Source organism: Grammomys surdaster, unplaced genomic scaffold (genome assembly GCF_004785775.1).
Source record: "Grammomys surdaster isolate TR1022 unplaced genomic scaffold, NIH_TR_1.0 227, whole genome shotgun sequence".
NCBI classification, from domain to species: Eukaryota; Metazoa; Chordata; class Mammalia; order Rodentia; family Muridae; genus Grammomys; species Grammomys surdaster.
Window position 1 is genome coordinate 3,807,583 of NW_021604672.1, and position 23,840 is coordinate 3,831,422.

Consider the following 23,840-nt stretch of genomic DNA (forward strand, 5'->3'; position numbering starts at 1 on the left):
CTGCCTCCCTGCCTCCCTGCCTCCCTGCCTCCCTGCCTCCCTGCCTCTCTGCCTCCCTGCCTCTCTGTTTCTCTGTCTCTCTGTCTCTCTGCCTGTCCCTCTGCAGCACTTGTATTAAAGGCATGTGCTGGTTAAATTTGGTTTTCTGTTTTTTATTTAATAAAAATAATTTATTTGGAGCCGGGCGGTGGTGGCGCACGCCTTTAATCCCAGAACTTGGGAGGCAGAGGCAGGCAGATTTCTGAGTTTGAGGCCAGCCTGATCTACCGAGTGAGTTCCAGGACAGCCAGGGCTACACAGAGAAACCCTGTCTCAAAAAAACAACAACAACAACAAAAAATAATAATTTATTTGGTTTTAACTTGCCAATCTATTAACTCTTTCTTCCTAACTTGTTACAAAACTAAATAAAACAAAACACTAGAAACAAAAGAGCCAGTTAAATCTGAGTTTTGTCATTGCCACAGTCAAATATCTAAATACAATGATGCTGAAATAATATATTTTGACAAATTCTACAACTACTGTTAGCCTTTTCAGCATCTGTCCACCTCTAAGATGTGAACATGTCTGCGAAAGTGAAGTGAGAGTTTCTGTGGCACAGGCTATCTTCTCTTGAAATAACAATGTATAAACGAACCACTGCTTGAGATTATGCTGGTGCTTTTGTTCCCTGGTATATTTTCCTACCTGGTCTTCAATTGATTTATGATCTGTCTCTTGAAGCCAGGAGCCTAGAAGAACGCTGTCATCATAGTGGCAGAGGGAGCGAAGGAGGGAGGTAGTTGTGTTGGCTGAGTTGTCAGTCAGAGTGAACTCTGCCACCAGCTCTCTAAGAAGTGCATTGAAAGACCCTAAAATACACAATGGCAAAGCAGATTAAAACAATTTTCATGTTCAAAAAGAACACCAATGTGTTTAATAGGAGTTCACATACTTTGGAAAACATCCATACTGTTTTTTTCTTTTCCCCTCTCCTCAAATTTTCCCTCCCCACTCTCTCTCATTCCTACCAAGACAGGGTCTCACTGCACTGCCCAGCAGGCCTTCAAGTCCTGAGCTCAACTGATCCCCTTCTTCAGCCACACAAGCAACTGAGACTACAGGCACATGCTATACTATGCTAATTCTAAAACTGTATTAACTATTTTAATACTAATTTCCCCCAAACAGTTGTGAGAAGCTAGGGCTTCACAGATGTTAGGTAAATGCTCTACCAGAAGGCTAGACCTACCAGCTCTTCACTGTTTAGTTTAAGGACAGTAAGCCACACAGGCTAGCTTTAAACTCACTCTGCAACCAAACAGGTCTGAAACTTATGACCTTAGAGTCTTAGCCTAGCAAGTAGCTAAGATTATAGGCCTTGCCACTAGGCCTGGCATGCACTGGTTTTAATATATAATAACAGTATTTTCCCTTTTATTATGGTATAATGCAGTTTGAGCACAAACTAAAAGTCTTAAAAAAATACTAATAGTAAGCAGAGCCTTTATTTTAACAATATTAAATGCTATATGACATCATTTATTAATTGTCAAATACATTGCAAACACTAAAACAGGACTCACCAAAGTTCTTAGGCTTAGTTATATTAGAAAAAAATTAATGGTTTGATATTATCATTTTATGTATTTTATTTCTGCCCAAGTAAATTCTTGTTCTCCCTTTGTGGCTACCTAAATGACCGGCAGTGTTACAATGCACATGGAGTAGTTGGGAATGGTGATTTAAATATAGACTCTAAAGGCCAAGTCAGTTGGGTTTTTATCCAAATTAGGTCAGTTACCAGCTCTAACACATAGGTAAATGCTCTCTTTACCTGGGATTCTTGGTCTATAAAATAGGTGTTTCACCTGTTAGGCTGGGCTAGAGTCACAGCGACATCGTAATATATGTACAAAGCTTGGGATGGGTAGAACACAGAATAGAAGTCAGCAAACATAAATGCCGTTACGGGAAGGGAAGTCAGAGGGTGGCTGTCTCTCACAAGGCAAGTGTGAAGATGGGTCCTGGCGGAAGCTCTAATGCTACCAAGAACCCAAGAGCACACTGAAGAACCTTTACCAGTTATTGTACATTTATTTACCTTCATAAGTTTTTGGAGGTAATAAAGCCAAGATATCATAAAGTCTTAACCGGACCATGGCGGCACTAGCTTTCAGGTGGGCTCCGTGGGCCTTAATGACAGATGGAATGCTGCAATATCGAAAGCCAAGTAGGGATCCGTTAGTCGTTAGAACAAGCACTATGCATTAACAATTAACAAGGTCATTTAGGAATGCATTGATAAACTTCCAAAGTACACTGACAGGATAATCTATTTTCAGTTTATTTTGTGATCAATAATAATAAAGGTAGCAGAAACACTTCAGAATACAGTGTGTTTTAAACCACACCATTAATACAACTTTTAAATTCACTTTACAAAATAAAGTTTAGATGCTTTCTATATGAATTGAGAAGTACAAAAATGCTAACTACATTTTTATTTAATATATAAAATAAGGTGCCTGTCAAGATCAGACTCTGAATCATTTAGTACACACATACATGCTGGGTAGGCATGCTGGCCCATCTGAAATGCAAATAATCTCGATTTGGAGGCAGAAACAGGATCCTCAGAGCAAGCTGGCTAGCAAGAGCATTGGTGAGCTCTGAGTTCAAGTGAGAGTCCCTGCCTCCATATATAAAGTAAAGCGTGACTGAGGAAGACGTCCTATATCCACTTCTGATCGCCACACATACGTACATGTGAACATGCATACACATATGCACGCACCACAAACACGCCCGAAGAAGATGTCAGCTTCAAACGGTTTACTTACTGTGACATCATAGTCATGGCACATTCGATGGGAGTCATCAATTTCCTAATCGCATCCTCAGTTAGCAGCTCAGGACAATGTGCCACAAAACTCCTCATGGCTAGAGAAAATATTTTTAAGATTTAGAGAAATCTTTGTGAGCCTGAATAAACTTTATACATTAGACAGTGGTAAAGACATCTACAGTTCTCAATTACTATAAAATAGAAGGTTGTGAAGCCATGTCAAACTAAAAGCCAGCAACAACTCCAAAAAAAAAAAATCACAAAAAGAATGGAGAACAGAAATGGAGGAGGAAGCTATGTTAGGGAGATTTTGAAAAGGAATTCAGATGGCTACAAAGAATGCAGGTTTAAGGCAGGACAGGGGTGAACAGATGTCCCACAGAGAAAGAATTTCTTTCCTCATACTTTAGCAAAATAGCTATGGCCAAGCATGCCTCAGCTTCGAGGAAGCACAATGGCAGTCGCCTGGCTGCCTGACCCTGAAATGTCCTCTCTAACTCTGGGGAAGAAGCATTTTTTTTTTATGCCAGGAAAGAACAAAACAGAGCAATAGCCTCGAGGACATTCTAGTTCCCAAATGAAATAAAAGGTGAGCTTTTCCTGTAACTTCCTGATTCCCAAACCAACCCCACTGCATCCACCTTTTCTGAAATGCTTATGTCTGAACAAATAGAAACATTTGCAAACTGCAAAATCAAGCCCAAAGAAATGATTTTCATAATGCAAAGAAGGTTAGCTCTGTCATGCTGAGTTTCTGTTTGTGTCAGATCTTTGCTAGATGAGGACTGTAACCACTGAGAATAAAGGCACATGGGTCCCAGCTCTCAGTAAACGCTGCAACTGAACTTCCTGAGTCTAACGCTGCAACTGAACTTCCTGAGTCTAAGGCTCATTTTTACTACTTAATAGTAACAAACTGGAGTTATTTATACAGTTTCTGTAATCTGAGAGTCTGCATGTTTAACAATAGATACTAAAATAAAAACTGAAACAGTGATTTTTTTTTCTATCATGCATATTTTAGTGACAAAAATATTACTTAGCACAAAAACATTCTGAAAGTGCAATGTTTTCAGTTCTTACCACAGAGAGCTCCAGCACGACCTTCCAGAGTTACCTGCCAGGTAAAAGAATCCCCTCGGGCCTTCTCAGCCTCCAGTTCCTTTAAAGAACGAGGGAACACGTTCCGCCACAACAGCAACATCTTGGGTAGATGGTAACGAACAACAGACGGTCCTAGGCAAGAAAATGAAGAATAACGAAACTGCAATTATAGCATATACAAAACAAGCATCAAACAAAGTGACGATGCCTGCCTGTTACCCCAGGACATGGGATGCAGAGGCTGGATGACCCAGAGTCCAGGTGAGCAGCAACTACATAGGAGTCTGAGGCCAGCCAGGGCTGCCACGAGATCCTATTTCAAAAAATTAAACACTCAAAAAAAACAGAACAAGGAAAGCAGAGGAGGACAGGGCTCTAACACGCCTTCCAACACCTCTGCCACTTCACTCTATTTTAACACATAAAATTAACTTTATTGTCAGAATGGTTTTTCCAGTGGGTAAACTAAATGAGTACTAAGACACAATAAAAAGTTATCTTTAAGTGTTGGTATTTTTAGTAACCATGTGTACAAGGTGCTAGTAAATATTTCCTTGTATACAAAGGCTGGAGAGATGGCTCAGTGGTTAAGAACACTGACTGCTCTTCCAGAGGTCCTGAGTTCAATTCCCAGCAACCACATGGCGGCTCACAACCATCTGTAATGTGGTCTGGTGCCTCTTCTGGTGTGTCTGAAGAAAGCAATGATGGTGTACTCATATGTATAAAATAAACAAAACTTTAAAAAAAAAAAACCTCCTTGAATACATTCAGAATAATGTATCCCATATTATCCATAATAACATTTAGTGAGAATTTTTCTATAAACACATGTAAATATGAACATATTACTTGCTCTCTCACATACATGCTCCTGCATTTGGGGGCAGTGTGTGGTTAGTTACATGGAGAAACATAATATTTACATTCCTAAGAAATTCATTTAAATGTAACAACATCCTCACCATAAACTTCTGGAAAAAAGTTACCACTTTGTTTTCTGTAGAAAACAGGTCAATATAATGCCCAATAGAGACAGACTTTAAAAGACTGAATACCATCTTAGTATGTACACACACTTTGTGGGAGCAGGTGAACTGACAAGTGTCTATAGTTGTCAGTGCAGTATGCACTTCTGTCCTATGCATAATGCTAAACTTTGTATCCAAGATGCATCACAGCATTCAGGAAAGTGAAGCACATAAGTACTTCCCCCAGAGCACGAATAGGACCGCAGAAATTGGACTTTGCCACTGTTAAGACCGTGATTCCACTCAGGCAGTCAAATTTTCTCCCCACAGCCTCACTTTTTCTACAACTCCAAGCTCATTACCTATTCTTTTGGAAAGGTAAAACTTTACTTGAGAAAAAAGTTCGAACTAAAGAAATAATTACTAAAATGAGATATTTACTCCCAAATAATGATAATAGATAAATCTGCTGTATAGTACACTGACATCTACAAGTCAGCCACAATGCTTATACCTAAAGTCATGAGTGCTCCCAGGAGGAGCCAGCCAGCCTGGGTGCGCTGCAGGGACAGCCTGCTGTTTTGGGCAGCAGTTCGTAACAGATCTTCAGCAATGCTGACCACCATCTGCAAGACAAGTTTCAAAGTGAATTTTAATTTAAAGAAGCTGATGGATAAACAATAACGAAACAGATAGTATATATATGTTATTAAGAATGAGGCTATCCCTTCCTGCTCTTGTTACCAGCGAAATAGAAAGCTACTCTGTTCCTGTCACAGATGACACCTGGGAGAGCCAGAGTGTGGTGTGGTTAGAGTAATCTCCGGAGCCACACTGCCCAAGTTCCATCATAACTGCACTGCACCGCAGACTGACTTTCTAACAATGGCATCTTAACCTTTGGCCTTAGTTCCCTCCTTGGTAAACCAGGAATGTCAACCTCACTTTGCCAGGATTAATCATGTTACCACAGGACTAAAAACGGTGCTAGCCTAGGTAACCACTTATTAACTATAGTACTTACTGGTACCAACCTAAATCAATAATTTCTTGAAGTTCTATGATGCATCTGTCTTTAAGCTACTCTTACAACACCCAAGAAGACTCAGGGACAATGAAGGAGAACATAGCCTATGATTAAATGGTAGAATAGTATTGAGTAGTGACTGTCAGCAGAGAAAAAGCTAGCATAGACCAAGTGGCTCTGAATGAGAATTCAGGAAGGAGATTGACCCAGGGCCTGAAAACAAACAGGTTGAAGTTTGATAGAGTGAATAAGAAATTTCACTGTAAGGAAGGCCAGAAAGCTAAAGGGTGTGAGAAAAAACAGGAGGGTTAATATGAGCAGAACATGGGGAATTCAGGATGGAGAAGCAGACCACAAATTATGAGTTCTAATTGTTTGCCAATCAGAAGATTCTATTTCATTCTGAGTACCAGGTAGCCCCTTGGGACCACTAAACAAATGTGGAATGATGTGAGGAACATGGAGGCAGAGCACTCCAAGGAAGAAACAATCAAACTGCAAAGATGATAAACGTCTCGGATCCCCAAGCAGCAGGTGGATGGAACCTGATGTGCCAGAGAAAAGCTCGCCTTAAAGCTGAAGCACATACCCAGCCAAGCTAAGCTGCAGACAGTGTTTCTACACATACTTAAGATTCCTAGAGAATAGGATAGAATCATACACTATGGTATATATAATAGTATACATGACAGCATACACTATATATACGTATATGTGTGTGTATATATATACTCATATATTATATATTATGTATATTATATATTATATATTATATATATCATATATTGTATAATATTAATATATATATATATATATACACACACACACACACACACAATACTACATAGTATATACGCCATATAATATATACACTAGAAAGAAAATGAGGGGAAAGAGTAATGACTTATTAAGAACAATTTAACTTCTAACTATTGTCAAATACTAAATATGACAATAAAATATTCCCTGACACTTTTAGACACAGCACTGTGATTTTTTATTTTTAAAAACTGAAAGACCACCAGGCACAGTGCCACCGACCTATGGCCCCATTACTCAAGAGGCAGAGACAGGAGGATTGCTTGTACACTGGAGTTCAAGCCCACTGGGCAACATAGCAACACTCAGATACACACTTAAAAAAACAAAATAAAGGTTTAAATGATTAATATAGAAACGATAACATGCCGGGCGGTGGTGGCGCACGCCTTTAATCCCAGCACTTGGGAGGCAGAGGCAGGCAGATTTCTGAGTTAGAGAGTTTGAGGCTAGCCTGGTCTACAGAGTGAGTTCCAGGACAGTCAGGGCTACACAGAGAAACCCTATCTCGAAAAAAACAAAAACAAAAAACAAAAAACAAAAAAAAAAGAAAAGAAAGAAAAGAAATGATAACACAATACTATACCCAGATAAAACCTATTATCCCTAGGAGGGCTCACTATCCAATATTAGTTCGAGTCTGTGAACTGTAGTTTACATTTCCCATTTCCAGTTCTCATCTGATTGCCTGGCTCAGAATCAAAGACACCAGCATTGCAATAAGGACACAGCCCACCTGCGAGCGTGCTGACGTCTGTCCTACCTTTCCTTTGGCGTGAGGAATGCCCAAAGGACACTGATGCACTCCACCCAACAGAGCGGCCATTGCAAAACTGTATCCACTAACAGCTTCTGGGGACGTCTTGAGGTTGTTGAGCCGTTCTGCACACCTATCCAGAAATGGTGTCAACTGGAAGGGCAGTGCCACAGCCACACAACGCAGACACCAAGCAGCAGCAAGCCGAGCAGCCATGCTTGGGTGAAGAAGCACTGAAGTCACAATCTCCAAAAGTCCTAGGAAAAAAATCTCAAAACATTACTCCTTACCAAAGAAACACAATTTCACTATAATTTAATAATTAAAATATGAACCCTCATAATTTCAGTTCCCCAGCTTTGCCAAAAAGCACATATGTGGATCATAATTAGTAACGTGCTTTAAAGGAGGAACACATTGTATATGATAATATAAATATAATTCAACACAATTCAATATATAAAAGTTCAAGTTGGGAGCATTGGCTCACACCTAGAATCTCAGCACATGGAAGGCAGAGGCAAGCAGATCTCTGACTCTGAAGCACTCATCTACACAGTGAGTTCTATGCCAGTAAGAGATACACAGATCCTCCTTCAAAAAGTAAAAAGTTGCTATAAAATTATATGAAAGTCTTCGACAAATTTTGGTCAATTAGGTTCAATTCTCACAGCTGAACTCTCTCAAAACTTTTAGTATTGTATTCCCATCACAGTTTAGATTAAGTTAAATCAAGCCCAAAGATCTGCGAGTCATAATGAGAGGATGCTGTACCTATGGATGCTTCCTGGATAAGAGGAGAGGCAGTGGCATTCAGGCTCTGCACCAGGCTCCCGAGCTCCTGCAGGGCACAGACCATGACATGCTGGCTGGCCGCAATGTCTGCTGCCCCAGATTTGTTTTCACTGCTTGTGTCATTCACCACTGCTTCTGAAAACACAGGACCAGGCATTTGATGGGTGAAACAAATCGTGCTAGTTGCTTGCTCTACATGATCTGTATTCTTTTACATACCATTTGGTTCCTGCATGCTGAAAACGATGCACTTATTGCTTAGTGGAAAATTAAATAACTAGGAACTGAACTGAGTTTCAGTTTGGCTTTAAACTTTCTAGGGACAGTGGTGTGTGTGTGCACAGCTCGAATGTGGAAGTCTCAGAGCAATTTGATGGAGTTAGTTAGTTCTCTCCTTCCATTTGTTCTAGGGACTGAGCTCAGGTCATCAAGCTTAGTGGCAAGTACCTATAACTGCTGAGCTACCTTACCAGTTCTGAGTTGACATTAAAACATGTTACAACAATGCTAAAATACATACTGTATATATGTATGTATGTATGTACATACGTATATATTGTTTCTAAGAATACAAATAAGGAGAAGCAGGAATCCATGATGTTTGACAAAAGCAGACTCAGAAACATGGATGAATATACCTCAGTGATTTTTGCCTTGTATGCTTGAGGTCCTGGGTTCAATCCCCAATACCACAGAAAATAAACACAAACAAACAAGCCAGCAACAAAAGCAGACTTAGGGGAACAAGACTTGGGCTCTAATAGCAATTGTGTGTAAGCTCTGTGTCAGGGCGTGCTACTCGACTCTGCTGTGCTGAGTTCCTCGTCTGTCTCTGACTAACTGGTCAACAATGCATACAGAAGTTAACTCATCCTGCTACAGCACATATTGAATAAGTGTCTATTAGTGTTAATTATCAATATTACTACTGCCTCGAGTGCTTCAATAGACTGGAGGCATCACTGTCAAATTACTGACCAGAAAGTGGACTCCAAAGGAAAGGAACGTAGGATTTATGGGGACGCTCCTTCCTGCTCCTACTTACTTTCATGTGTCTTCCCAAAACCTTTTAATAGCCACAGGATTAAAACGAGAGACAACTAATTATGTCCCGACAAACCACTACTGATTGAGACTACCTTATGGTTCATAAATCTCTGATATAATCATGGTACTTAATTCAGTAATTAGGATTTATTAAGGTCAAATAGCTAGTTTACATCAGTAAAACTAATAATATTTCAAAGATGATAAAATGTTCTCTTTTTCTCATCCACTATGAGCTGATAAAAAAGACAACAATACAAAATGATAGTCACAATTAACCCCTCTTTCCTTGTGGGCATTTGTGGACTGGCAGGCCCATGAACTCCACTTCTGAGCTCCTGCAGCCAGCTTGCCAGTTCATGTCTACCACTAAACACAGTGCTGCTGACACTGAAGTACTGGAACCACCATGTGAGTCTACCTCCAGTTGTCAATACAGGATAAATTACTACTTAGATATATCTAAGAAAATACCTCATTAATTCAAACACCCTTTTTTATTTTAAAGATTTATTTATTTTATGTATGTGAGTACACTGTAGCTGTCTTCAGACACACCAGAAGAGGGCATCATATCACATTACAGATGGTTTTGAGCCACCATGTGGTTGCTGGGAATTGAACTCAGGACCTCTGGAAGAACAGTCAGTGCTCTTAACCACTGAGCCATCTCTCCAGCCCTCAAACACCCTTTCATTAATAATTTTCAGTTATCTATCTCTATGCATTTAAAAAGTTTAAGTATGCTATTAAAATGGTAAAAATAACAACCAAACTGAAAATTTATTTTATTCGTAAGATAATTAAATGATTATTTATACTATATCTAGTTATATCCTTATTTTTAAAGACCTCTTTTGAGTAATATAATTTGCCTCATTAAAAATTAGTATCTATTTCTAATGGTGACAAACCTAAACTGTCCTATACAATTTGTACCTTGCCTTACTTTGGTCCTGAGTCCACTATAAATGCTACATAGACAGGAGCTTTGTGTCACTCATTTAAATCGTGTTATTGCTCTCATAGCTCAGATAGTTAATAACACACAGAGAGTATGAAACAACCCCTTTCTGAAAAGGACTTCTTTCCAGGGCTTCAGTAGAGTATAAAGTGTAAGTCTGAATGTTCTATAGCACAGGAACATAACTTTGTAGATACAGTCGCGTCTACATAGAGAAATAGCTGAGAGAGAGGATGTTTCCAGCAGAGATGGTTCACTTTTGATGTGGTGAACAAACCAAATACCTTGATCTGAATATGATATGTTGCAATAAGCACTAAAATGTCACACTAAATCCCCAAATAAAAACAATTTTATGGGTCAAACGAAAGTTTATCTAAAAAATTATTTCTTAAAATTATGAATTATTAACCTTTCACAACATGTCCTATAAGTGGTAATAGTTATCTGTAACTATTACTCTCTAAGTCTTCATATTAGGCCTATTAGAGAAGAGAAAGAAAAACAAAAAATATATATATTTATATAACAAGAGGCTTCAATTCAGAAAATATTAACAGATTATCCCACAAAGATAAAAATGCACTAGTGCATTCTGGGAAACTTAAAAGTAGCACAGGCACTAGAAAAAAATTCCAAACCCAAACCTTACCGGCATGCTGCTCAGTTTTAAGGCTTCGTTTGAATACAATTATATGCTGCCTTAATATTTTTAAAAAGTCTCTCAATAAAACCGACCATAAGGAGTTGGAACAATGGCTCAGAGGACAGGAGCCCTGGCTGCTCTTGCTCTGGGTTTGTCCCAGCACATACATGATGGTTTACAACCATCTGTGACTCAGAATTAGAGGGTATCTAAAGCCCCCCTTCTGATCAGACACCAAGAATGCATATGATACACATGGGAATTTGCAGACAAAACATTCACTCATAAAATAAAATGAATAAACATAATTTAAAATTTATTTTTAAATTACTATTAAAAACAGTTCTAAAAGATACAAATTAATCAGAGCTGTCAGTATTTATTAAGAATAAAAACCCCTGTACTCACAAGACTGGGAGGAAAATTACAAGCTTGAAGCCAGCCTGGGACACACAATGAGACCCTCATTCCAAAACAGAAAGGGAGGGAGAGAGAGAGGAAGGGAGGGAAGAAGGGAGAGAGGAAAACAGAAAGTAAGGGAAGGAGAGAGAGAGCATGGGAGGGAAGAAGGGAGAGAGGGAGAAAGAGAGGAAGGGAGGGAGGAGGGACAGATGGAGGGATGGTAGACAGAAAGGAGGGAAGGAAGAGAGGAAGGGAGAACAAAACTGCATGTCTAGGGCCATCAGCGACACAGCGCTGACATCGGTCTCACTCACCCACGGCTTTCATCTGCTTCCCGATCGCCTGGCAGATCTCCTTGGCAGCTGCTATCTGGGCTTTCTCACCCAACAAACTGCCCACAGTGGCTCTCAGGATGAAGGAGACACATCGCCTCGAGTACACAGCGTCCACATGTGTTTGTGTTGCTCGAGGATGGGAAACCAGATCCAGTACGTGGGACAAGAACGTGGCAAAGCTACGCTCCAGCCACTGGCCACCCAAAGTTGTCACGAAGACAACATAGGCCTACAAGAACACATTAAGACACAGCCTTAGATACCTCTGGGTAGATGGAAAGCAGCACAGAAAACAAGAGTGAAACAACAGCAGTGACAGCAAACACAACAAGTTAGACTTGAGATTAATCAGCAGAGGTAAATTTCACATCTTTTGATGACTTCTACCAAAGGAAGTACTGGTAGAATCTTTGAATGAACAATTCTTCTCTATTTGTTTTTGTTCATTAGCAATCAGGGCCTCATGGAGCCCTAGCTAGCCTGGAACTTACTATGTAGACCAGGTTTGAACTCACAAAGAACTACCTGCCTCTACTATGATTAAAGGCATGTGCTATCACGCCTGGCTTGAATACAGTTATTGAAAAGAGCCAGGTACTGTACTGTATGCCTGTAATCTCAGCATTCAGGGGGATCCCATCAAGTCTAAGGGCAGCCTGCTGCAACATAATAAGTTTCAGGCCAGTCTAGGCAACAGAGTGAGAGACTGTATCTAAAAACCAAAGCCAAAAACAAGAGTCTCATAAAAAGTGACCCACGAAGACCATAAAGAGAATGTGCTAAGGTGGACAGGAGAGCTAAACTCAGTCAGGATCAGCAAACAAGCTAGAGACCGGAAGTTACCACTGCAAATGGACATTAAGAGCTGCAGTACTCTTGCCAGAGTTCCCTGAGATAAGTGGATGGCTTCCACTTTACATTTTGTGTCAGGGACAAGACACCTTCATGGTGACTTTGACTAAGACCATGAGCCATGCAAACTTACTAGTGGTATCAGATCTGTAAACATTAGTTATTATTTTGAAATTATAATTCCAAATAACATTTAATCTTATAATTCATTACAGATTAGTCACTAACAAATCCAATCAAGGCATAAATCAATCAAATCAAAGGTATATGGAAAATATTACCGTCTAAATGACTAAACTACTGTCTAAATATAGTTCTAAACAAAACCATCTTACTTTATTATTTTTAAAGGACTATATTGGATCTAGTTTTTGAGACAAGTCTCACTGTGGAGCTTAGGCTAGCCTTGAATTAAGGACCCTCTGGTCTCAGCCTGTGGCCTGTACTATCATGTTAGGCAAAGCTTACTTTATAACTTATTTGTTGTGAAGTAAAACTTGAGAACTTTTTTAGATATTTATATACATATAGTAGAAATTGACATTTATGCATCAAGAATTTATCTTCTATACCAGGGATATAGCTCACTGGTAAGGTATCTGCTTGCCTAGTATATATGAGACCCTAAAATCAATTCACCATACTCCCCACCTCAAAAGAGGCAGAAAAGAAGAAAAGGAGAATCCACCTTTACTTTTAAGTATGTGATGATATTTAGAATCTGGATTTAATTCATTCTCTGGTTAAAATGTTTCAAAGAAAGCCGACTATTAAAATGTTCTCACATGCTATTACGACAGTCTTTCATGCAGTGATCGGGACAGAGCCTGCTCGTGTGTGTACATTACAAACCTGTGTCACACCAACTCTCACTTCCCGATTAACAGACCCTCCAACTTTCAACATTTCTCCACCACTCTTTAGGAAACCTGACCCTCCACGCAGAAATCCCGTGGCCATGAGTTCCAAGACTTCATCGAATGTTGCTCGCTTCACGTTCTGACGCATGACTTTAGGGAAGGAAAGAGCAAATGAGTCTCTGCAGCAGTGACTGATCTTTCCAGTACTCTAGCTTAAATGCTCCAGGAACGACTGCAAGAGTGTTATTATAAGGAACAGTGACATGGTGGGGTGACGTCTGTGCAGCCCAGGGAGAACACCAGACACCACTGCAGACAAGCTCACAGCTCTTACCCCAGGTGACGACACAAAGAATCTTTTCTTTTTTTCTAAAGATTTCATTTAAAATTGTATTTCTGTCCCAGTGCTATGCTCTATGTGCAGAGGAGGAAGAAGGCATAGGATCCCCTGGAACTAGTTACAGGAGGCTGTGAGCTGCCCAATACATGTGCTGGGGGAAGAAATCAGGATCTTGGGAAGAGTAGCAAGTACTCCTTTTTTTTTTGTTTTGTTTTTTGTTTTTGTTTTTGTTTTTTGAGACAGGGTTTCTCTGTGTAGCCCTGGATGTCCTGGAACTCACTCTGTAGACTAGGCTATCCTCAAACTCAGAAATCCACCTGTCTCTGCCTCCCAAGTGCTGGGATTAAAGGTGTGCGCCACCACTGCCCAGCAAGTAACAAGTACTCTTAACCGCTGAGCTATCTCTTCAGTCCTGCATAGCAGTTACCAGTGTGTTAAACTCCAAGTATCAAGCTGTAGATGACAAAATCTTTTCACATACAGAAGCAAAGACGATTCTTATAAAGATTTTGTGGGGAGGGAAAGCTTGTGTTTATGTATACAGGACACAGAAGCGATGCCTGCCTTTTAGTGTCATACCTAGTCAATAGGACACTTTTTTACAACACATGTTATATGACTTCTATAAGCCTCAATATAAATTAAAAAATATAAAGTTTCTGAATGAGAAACTTCCTCATTTATAAAATAATAACAATGATACTAAATTCATGAAGCTTTTTTGGGAGTTAAATAAATAACACAGTAGAGTTTTATACAGCATGTATAAAACATTGCCTCACCAGTATCGTGTAATGAAAAGAGTGTCACTAAAGGGGTAAAACCGAATCTCAAACAGCTAACAACTGTAAGGGCTGGGACATAACCCCGTCCTGTCTGATTACTTCTGCCGTGTGAAGCTGGGGTAAGGGGAGGACGGTAGAGCCGGAGTCACTCAGCATCTGCGACATTACTTGTTCCCACTGTTACATGTCCTGGTCACAACCATCCTGAAACGCCTGTGGAACTGTGAAGCAACAAAAGTCACTATGCAATCAGTGCTGCCCCTGATACTGATTAGCAGTGTTCACACAAACCTGAAGGTTAGCACTGTGGCATGAATGAAGATCTACATATCAGAGGCTGAAGGAGGCCAGCACATAAGATGCCAAATTGCTATGCTTTAAACAATCTAAGTCCCTTTAAAGTGGCCTCCATGAGTAATAATTAATTTAGAAGAAAGCATTTTTTAAACCTGCGAATACCTGCAATAGTCTAATGCAGGGTTAGCCAACAACAATACCTGTTGCCTGTTTCGGCATCAACGCTGTAGCCATGACTGTTCCTAGTAGTTTAGATACTGCGACTCGTACCCCATAATTTGAGTTTTCCAGAGCCTTAAAGCAAAGGGTAGCTATATTTTCTAGTTCAGCAGTCCACATGAACACAGCTTCATTCTGTAGTTCCAGAAGGCACTGGGATTAAAAACAAGGCAAAAAGTAAATTATATTCTAGGACTTCTATTCCACAGATGGAGTAACACAACCAAACTGATGCTCACTCCTGAAATACCCAAAGAACTGGACAAAACATATGAACGGTTTTCAAAACTGCATGCCAGGCAATGGAGGGACATTGTTCTTCAAGGAAAAAAAAACCTAATACAAAGTAAGCAAAAACGGAAATAAGAATGGAAAGAAAACCAGTGATCTAGAAAACAGAAATATAATCTTGGGTGATTTGCTTTTTGGCTTTTCCCCCCCGTGCAGTGTTGGAAATTGAAACCAAGCCACAGTTTCATACATGCAAGGTAAGCATTACCACTAAGCTATGGGTCCAGTAAAACTGAAAAACAACAGAAATAAAACCAAAGCCACCAATTAATCTGATAAATATCTATCCAATTTAATCAAGAAAAAGTAAAAGATATAAATTATCAAAATTAAGAAGAGATCAAATCACTACAGATTTATAATCACTCAGTAGTAAATTTATTATATATTTCAAAAATTGACTTTGTAGCTTAAAATCTTAAATCCTCATAAAAACACTATGAGAAGAAAACCATGGGGCTGAAGAGATGGGTTGGTGGTAACAAGCACTTAATATTTCCATAGAGGACCCAGGTACAATTCCCAACACCCACACGGTGGGTGATAACCACCTGTAACTCCAGTTCCAGGAAGTTTCTGTTCTTTTACAGATACCAAGCATACATATACGAAATAAAAACAAATATATATTTTTAAAAATAGAAAGAAAACTGCACAGTAATATCCCTCATGGATAAACATACAAAAATCCTACCCAAACATTTAGCCACTCTAATATAGCAATATCCAAAAGGGGTAACACGCCTAGTACTAGGGAGACTGAGCATGAAGGTTTCAAGTTTAAGGCCACACTGGAATTACACAGTGAGACACCGTCTCAAATCAGAACAAAACAAAACAAATGAAAAGCGTAATATATCATGATCAAGTAAAGTTTTTCCTAGAAATATGAATGATTAAAATTCTAGAACTAATTCATGTAATCCACATTAGGAAAGTAAAAAAGAAAAATGTTATGATCATTTCCATAGATGCTAAGAGAGTAAATACAACTAAAACTGGGGAAATTGGACTATGTCAACATCAACATTCACGGTGCTGCTGTCCTACATTGTATAAGGTACTGCTGCACCAAGGGACTCTTTCTAGCAAAGGGTATAAGGAACTCTCCATATTTTCTTATAGTTGCATATGAGACTGTCTTTTAGTTATCTTAAAGTAAAGCATTTAATAAATAGCAACAACATAAATAACACAAGAAACAGGGTCAGTAACACACACCTGTCGTCACAGCTCTTGGGAGGCTGAGGCAGAAAGATTGTCTATCTGAGGACAATCTGAGCTACAACACAGTAAAACTTGTCTTAGAAAAAAAATTGACAAAAATCCAGTATATATTCCCAATAAAACATCTTGGCAAACAAGATACAAAGATGTAATTGTTTGGCTGAGAATGTCCTCCCTGGGCTCAGGCATTTGTATAACTTGGTCCCTAACTGGTACTGTTTGGGGAGGTTTAGGAGGTGTGGCCTTGTATGAGGAATTGTGTCATTGGAGGTGAGCCTGGAAGGTTTAATGACTGCACCATTTAGAATGTGCTTTCTCTCCTGTTTGCAGTTTTAGGATGTGATCTCTCAGCTTGCTGCTCCAGCCACCATGACTGCTGCCGCCATGCTCCCCTGATGGACTCCTCTCCCTCTGGAACGCTGAGCCTCAAACAGGCCCTTCTTTCTGAAAGTTGCCTTAGTTATGTGTTTTGTCACAGCAACAGAAAAGTATTAAGACGGGAGGGTATTTTCCAAACATGGTAAAGGCATCTAGAACAAACAATGGTCAACATCACACGTAATGAAGAAGGACAGAACACTTTTCCATCTGAGATCTGCTCTCATGGCTTCCGTTCAACACTGCTGGATGGTCTCAGTGCAGTAGGCAAGAACAGTAGTGCAGTCTCACTTACTGTCATGGTCTGAATAAGAAATGTTTCCCACAGACTCATGAGTCTGAACAGTTGGTCCCCAGCAGGTAACACTATTTTGGGAGGTTCTGGAACCTTTAGGAAATGATGCCTAGTTAATGGAAGTGGGTCACTGTGGGGGGGGGGTAGGAGTACTTAAGTACAGCCTAGCACTATTTTCTGTCTTCTCTCTGTCCCCTGGACTACCACCCCATCCCCCACCCTGCCCCCATGATAGACTGTATCAAACAAAACAAAACACCCTCTCTTAAGTCAGCTCACAGGTTTTTGAAAAAATATTTGTAAATTAATGTTTTGTGTAAAGAAAATATAAACAGTCTATGAAACACTCTCAAAACTCAGTAATAAGAGAAATTCAAAGTGATGGGCAGTATTTATATACACTTGCTTAAAACAAAGTATGCTAAATACCTGAACATATGCTCATCATTAGTCATTAGAGAAGTGAAGGCTAAACCATGAGATGATCCCATTTCTTAGTCAAGACAAAAACTATAATTAGCAAATAATGGTGAAGATATAAAGCCATAGAAATCTCTTACATTAACAAAAGCAAGAAAAAAGAAAACTAAAACCATAAAAGTCCGTAGAGAACAGGCAGTTTCTTAAAAAGGTAAACATCAATCTTAAGTATTCCAAATAAAACACACTGACCCCCAACAAAAACAGGTCCACAAAATAAACTGCACACCGGTCCTCACAGGAGCTTCTTTGGTAGGAGCCAAAGCTAGGTAAAGGAAGAAGAAAGGTGGAGCTACAACACAATCAAGCAGTACTACATAACAGAAAGGAGTGAACTACTGAAACATGCACACAAATCTCAAAATAACTACCATACTTTCAATAAAGAAACTACACATCCACACAAAAGTACACACCACATGTGTCCTTCTATATAGTTCTAGAAAATGCAACTAATGTATGAAAACAAACCAAAAATGCTCATAATTTAAGAAAAAATTAGCTATTTAAGAGCAAATGCCATAAGGGACAACATTATAAACTGGCTGGGTACTAACCTTGGCCACCGCACATCGGACAGCCATCGACCTGTCGGTTAGGAGGGATCGAGCATTCTTGTAGATGTCGCGGTGAGAGGAAGCTGCTGCGCCACCCAGTCCAGTCAGCACTTTCTGCAGACTCATTAAGATCTCACTTCGCCCTTGAGACTGCACATGACCATGAAGCAATGCTTTAGAACTGTATTGTCAAACCAATGCCATACTTAATAAGAACATACAGAGATACAACCATTCTCCAACCTAACTGGCTTATCTCCAAATTGAGACATTATGGAGAAGCACTGAATCAATAATTCTATAAAGTATCTGAAATATAAGGATAATTATTAATATCATCTGAGAAGTTAGTTCTCCTGGATGGAAAAATGCTATTGCAGGCTGGCGGGGGGCAAGGCTCAGTGGAAATATGTGTGCTACACACTAAATTTACTTCCAAGTAACTTCCAAGTACCCCCCAAGTATTATATCTGACTCTTGAGCTTACTCTACATACCATTCATCTGAAGTTGACAAGGAATCGAACTGACAGGACAAAAGAAAACAATTTCAATTGATGTCATTGTGAGTTTTGAACTCTGTCATCTTCAAAAAAAAAGTTAAGCCTTAACTTGTTACTTGTGAATCTGACTGTAAACAAGGTAGTTGCAGAGGACACCAAATAAAGACAATGTCATACTGGAGTGGCTGGTCCAGAGCTGGGAAAGGTCAGCATTCTGACAATCGCCAAATGCAGGAAAGAAGGGTCTGTGAAGGAAGCATGGCCCTGTGACAACCTGAAGGTGTGAAAAACGTGAGCTAGAAACATCTGTTCTTCTAAGCTGCACAGTGCACAGCAATGCATTAAGGCAGGCATATGAAACTGACATATTAGATATGACACCAATAATGTCAGCAGAAAAACATAATTCTGTAAAAACTAACAGGTAAACCTACTCGTTTAAAAAACAATGGTATCCCCTCCCAAAATTAAGGAGATGTGATTATCTGAAATCACTTTCCTAAGTACCACAAGGATCATAGCAACAGAACAAAACACCTTTAACACTTGCAATGGGCAAGGCATTCAACTCTTGCTGTAAAACTCACCTCTGCACTTTTCAGAGATTTCAACAGATTGTTCACTGTTTCTGGAAACGCACTGCCCAACATCCTTCCCATCTTCTCATAGAAAGCTCCAACACAAGCCACTGCTGCCCTGGAAAAAACATCTTGCTGCTTACTAATACAATTTCTGGGCTAGCCAGATGGCTCAGTGGGTAGAAGTCTATTTTCAGGACCCATATGGTAGAGAGAACCAACTCCCACAAGTTGTCCTCTGACCTCCATATACACAATGTAAAACACACACACACACACACACACACACACAAATGTATAAAAAAATACAATTCATTATACTTTTCAGATTTTTAAAAAAATAATTTGTATTTATAGCATTTTAGGACCAACTTAACCTAGTTGTCAGTAAACTTGTAAGCAAAATGGTCTCTGCCTCAGCTACTCAAGTTTGCCTGTCTAGTGTCAAAGCAGTTAAATGAGCAGGCAGATCTGGACTCCGAAATCACTTCACCTCTTTAGCTGGCTGGAGAGTTAGAGCAGACTGGACTTTACGCATTCCTGCCACCTTCCCTCACTACCTCTTCTCTTTCCTTCTGGGGCAAGGACATGATTTCCATCCGAACTGATGGGAAGACTCCTGACACCACAGCTCACACCATACCATCCTCCTAGCAGGGTCATTCGTCCGGGTGGTGATGGGTATGAGAAAGTTCAGACCCGACTCGGAACGTCCTATCATTACTACAGCTCAGGTTCCATCACCTGGGTGGGGTCTTTAAGATATGGAGTCCCTAAACTACTGAAAAAAAGCAAAAGAGAATGCCAGGATTCCTGTAAAAGTGTACTTACAATTTTGTTGGTAAGTAGGCCGCAGTGTCATCCTTACTTCTGATGATGTCGTTACATTTATCTAGTGTTTGGAAAACTGTATAAGTATCCCCAATGCTATAAAGGGCTGCAAGGTTTTTAGCTAACAATTTTCGAGTAGGTGGTCCAGGCGAACTGCTTATTAATCCAGTTAATTGTTCAACAAGTTTTTTCTGTTTTTCTTTTACATCTGTCTGTTGTTAAAAAAGAAAAAGACCATCATTTTTTCCTTATTACCTGTATTACTTCCTAATCAAAAATTACTTAATGTGTATAGTGCTCTAATAATTAAAATCTGTATTCATTAAGCATAACTCACAAATGAAAACTTTTATGAAAATGAAAACCTCAGTAAGAAATGATCCAGTCTTTTCCATATTAAATCCCCATTCCCCTTCAATATCCAAGTTAGATTTCAACAAAAGTGATTACTGTATGAGCCAAATAGTTTCCAGACCACCCTAGTAAGTTAAATCACATCCTAGGTGTATGAATGACTGATTTCTAAGGTTTGCCTATAAAAGCAGATGCAGTTGTCCGTAAAGTTATAGGTTAGCAAAAGAAACCAAAGAAGAGTTGTAAGCAACAGAACATAATTCCAAGATTTACACATAGTATCTAGCTAATATCACCTACTTACTTAAGAAATATGATACAGCTCCTACATGCCATGTACTAATAATCTAGGCCCTGGGAGCAACAGTGCACAAAATAGACAAGTCCTTATCCTCATGAGATTTACATGGTGGGGGGAGCAAAATATAATAAGAGAGTGTTATGAGAAAGCATCTCCCTCTAAGGTGAAAGTGAGCTACACAGCTATCTAAAAGAATATCCCAGAAGCAAGAACAAGATGTGCAAAGGCTTTGCAGATGAAGTAAGATTCGCACATCTGAGGACAGCAAGGTTAGGTTTCTCTTACTGGGTGGAGTAAAAGAAACAGTCAAAGATGAAGTCATAAGAAAACAGATGATGGCATCAGATACACTGGAGAACATTAAATTTATGCAGAGTGACTGTTTTAAGCAGAGACGGGTTGTACTCTAAATATTTTGACTGTTAGAACCCAGATGAAAGGCACTGGAGAGGCAGATGATGGGAAATACATGAATCCTAGAGATGCTTGTCGTAACTCCCTCAACACTTGCTAATCAACATGACACAAGGGGTAAGAAGAGGGAAGAATGACTTTAGGGGGTTGGCAAAGGATAGGTTTGAAATCGATAAACTGTTTTAAATGTGTCAACTCGGAGATGTTTGTGTACATGTGTAAAGAGAAGGAGGGTGGAGGGAGGGAGAGAGAAGAGAAAGGGAAGAGAGAGAAGTGGGGGGGCTATGAAAGAATCTCATGCTAGCCTTGAATTCACCACAGAGCTGAGAATGACTGTGAACTTTGGATCACCTGCCTCCACTTCCCAGGGCTGGGATTATTACTACGGCCACCGTATACACTTGTTTTATGTGGCACTAGGAATTAAACCCAGGGCTTTCTGCATGTTATAGGCAAAGACTCTAGCAACTGAGCTCCGCACCAGCCCAGGAGATGTCTTTCCAATGCTGGGTATGTAAAGTGGTGGTAGGAACCATAGGAGTGGGTATCACTGAACAGTAAGACTGACAACCCTCACAACAAAACACGGTGAGAGTTAAGTGTTTAGAGTGGAGGGTAAGCTCCATGACAAACAGAAGGGAGACAAAGAAAACCCATCCTGATCACTGCTGTGGGCATCTGAGTTATGTGCCAGCTCGAAAAATACTTCACTGGACGGGAAACAACAAATGCCCGCTTACATAAGATTTAAGGGACAAAAAAAAATTCCAGTAAAAGGTACTAGAGTATCCATGTCTTTCTATTACTGTCTTTCTAGCAATTAATGTGATTTTAACAGGCAGCAACAGTATATAGCACAACAACAGGAAAAGAACCTGGACAAAACCTGAAAGCCAAGAACTCCCAATGGGGAACCTAAAATTGATTCTCAGTCTTTCAGGCGAGAATAAATATGCACCAGAAATTAAAGGAATTACTAGTTGACCATCCAAGAGATGTACTAGAGTACACCTTATGCCAGCATTTCAGCACTCAGGCAGCTAACTCAGGGAGACAGCTCAATGTCTGAAGACAGTGTGGGATACACAGTGAGTCCCAGGCCAGCCAGGAAGAAATAAAAAAGAACTGTGAGACAAAGTAAATAAAAGCCAACAAACAAAATCTTCTACCCTCTTTTCCTCCATTCTAGAAGAAGGCTAGAGGCTTGTTTTCTGAAGAAGAATGAGACAGGACATCTTTGGGCATGAAGGATTGGGCACAACTGTGGACTGAGGTCACTGTACTAAAACAAGAATTAAATGAGTTTACATAATGGATGTTGAAGTCTTTAGGCTCACTATCCCAATTCCTCAGTCCCAGACAATTAACCACAATCCCTTCAGACTACAGAGTGTCTTCTAGGGGACAATTAGTCTAGAAAAATACACTAAGAGAGGAATGTCAGGACTAGCCTTTTGTGACGTTCAGTTTGTAAAATTCCACCATCTCCAGAAAACCTTTTAGGACTGACTCTTAAGATTTTCTCACTTGAGGAAAGCATCTAGTGTTAACGAAATAAATAAAACATGCATAAAATAAGCTTGAATCAAAGAGGCTGTGTAGGAAGTAGAAGACAAAGTAAGAATCTCTTATCACAGAGACCTTTCCAGGCACTGATGACTGTATGTGACACCGGCCACAGTGATGTTTTAATGCAGTCACACTGCGCTGCCTAGACAGAGATATGAAGCATGCAACAAGCAGGATTTAGACAGGGTTTGGGTTTTATTGCTGACTAAGAGAAGGATAAACTAGAAATTCCCATAGTATAACTTCCTCCAATTCCTGAGGTAAATGACTCATAACATTTTCAAAACACAATGTTTTCCATTTTCTTTGTATCAATCTCATGGTGGGACAGGGCAATACTTACCTTGTTGGCAGCAACTAGGACTTTATCAAGAAATCTTAACCATTCAAAGATAAACACTGGTCTCTTTGCTTCCGTAATCTGAGCCAACGCTTCTTCATTTAGCAATAAACTGTGAGCTAGCTCCATTACTGATGTTCTTAATTCACACCTTAAATGAACAGATTAGTTTAAAAAGAGTAAAATAGATATGTAAGGAATTTTTTATTTATGTGTAGGAGTGTTTTGCCCACATGTATGTATGTGTACCACACGTGTGCCTGGTGCCCACAGAGGTCAAAACGGGGTGTTAGATTCCCATGGAACTAGAGTTACAGGTGGTCGTGAGTCAACATGTGGGTGCTGGAAACCGAACCCAGGTCCTTGTCAAAAGCAACAAATATTCTTAACCACTGAGCCATCTCTCCAGCCCTTCCATGTAAGGATATAAAAGTCAAGTTTCATAAATGCAACCACTAAGACAGGGAAAGAAAGCACGGTTTCACTTCTCATTAGAGAACTAACTTTGAGAAGACAACGATATAAACAAAATTAAACTGTTTGGTGGTAAAAATGGAATGAAAGGAAAATGTAAATACTGCAAAAACACATTGTTCCGGAGCGGTTGTTTGGCTCAGAACATAGGTTATTAACTCATTCTACCATGAGAACCCCGAAGCACCGAGCTCAGGCA

At 39.7% G+C, this 23,840-nt stretch overlaps 1 protein-coding gene across 4 annotated transcripts in view; it reads right to left on the minus strand.

The window, feature by feature from the left end:
• Heatr5b (HEAT repeat containing 5B) overlaps nucleotides 1-23,840 on the minus strand; it is a 77,471-nt gene that overhangs the window by 53,139 nt on the left and 492 nt on the right. For 3 of the 4 annotated variants that reach the window (XM_028773429.1, XM_028773431.1, XM_028773430.1), the window contains exons 2-15: nucleotides 23,171-23,318; nucleotides 20,190-20,401; nucleotides 19,368-19,476; nucleotides 18,279-18,428; nucleotides 15,032-15,203; nucleotides 13,402-13,559; nucleotides 11,677-11,926; nucleotides 8,283-8,438; nucleotides 7,515-7,765; nucleotides 5,420-5,531; nucleotides 3,914-4,066; nucleotides 2,826-2,925; nucleotides 2,087-2,196; nucleotides 691-854 (exon numbers count right to left, since the gene is read on the minus strand). In XM_028773429.1, the coding sequence (XP_028629262.1) occupies nucleotides 691-854; nucleotides 2,087-2,196; nucleotides 2,826-2,925; nucleotides 3,914-4,066; nucleotides 5,420-5,531; nucleotides 7,515-7,765; nucleotides 8,283-8,438; nucleotides 11,677-11,926; nucleotides 13,402-13,559; nucleotides 15,032-15,203; nucleotides 18,279-18,428; nucleotides 19,368-19,476; nucleotides 20,190-20,401; nucleotides 23,171-23,296 (2,223 nt within the window). In that variant the 5' untranslated portion in view covers nucleotides 23,297-23,318. Of the gene's footprint in view, nucleotides 1-690; nucleotides 855-2,086; nucleotides 2,197-2,825; nucleotides 2,926-3,913; nucleotides 4,067-5,419; nucleotides 5,532-7,514; nucleotides 7,766-8,282; nucleotides 8,439-11,676; nucleotides 11,927-13,401; nucleotides 13,560-15,031; nucleotides 15,204-18,278; nucleotides 18,460-19,367; nucleotides 19,477-20,189; nucleotides 20,402-23,170; nucleotides 23,319-23,840 lie in introns of those variants that run through there. The other variant, XM_028773432.1, reaches the window with a different exon arrangement.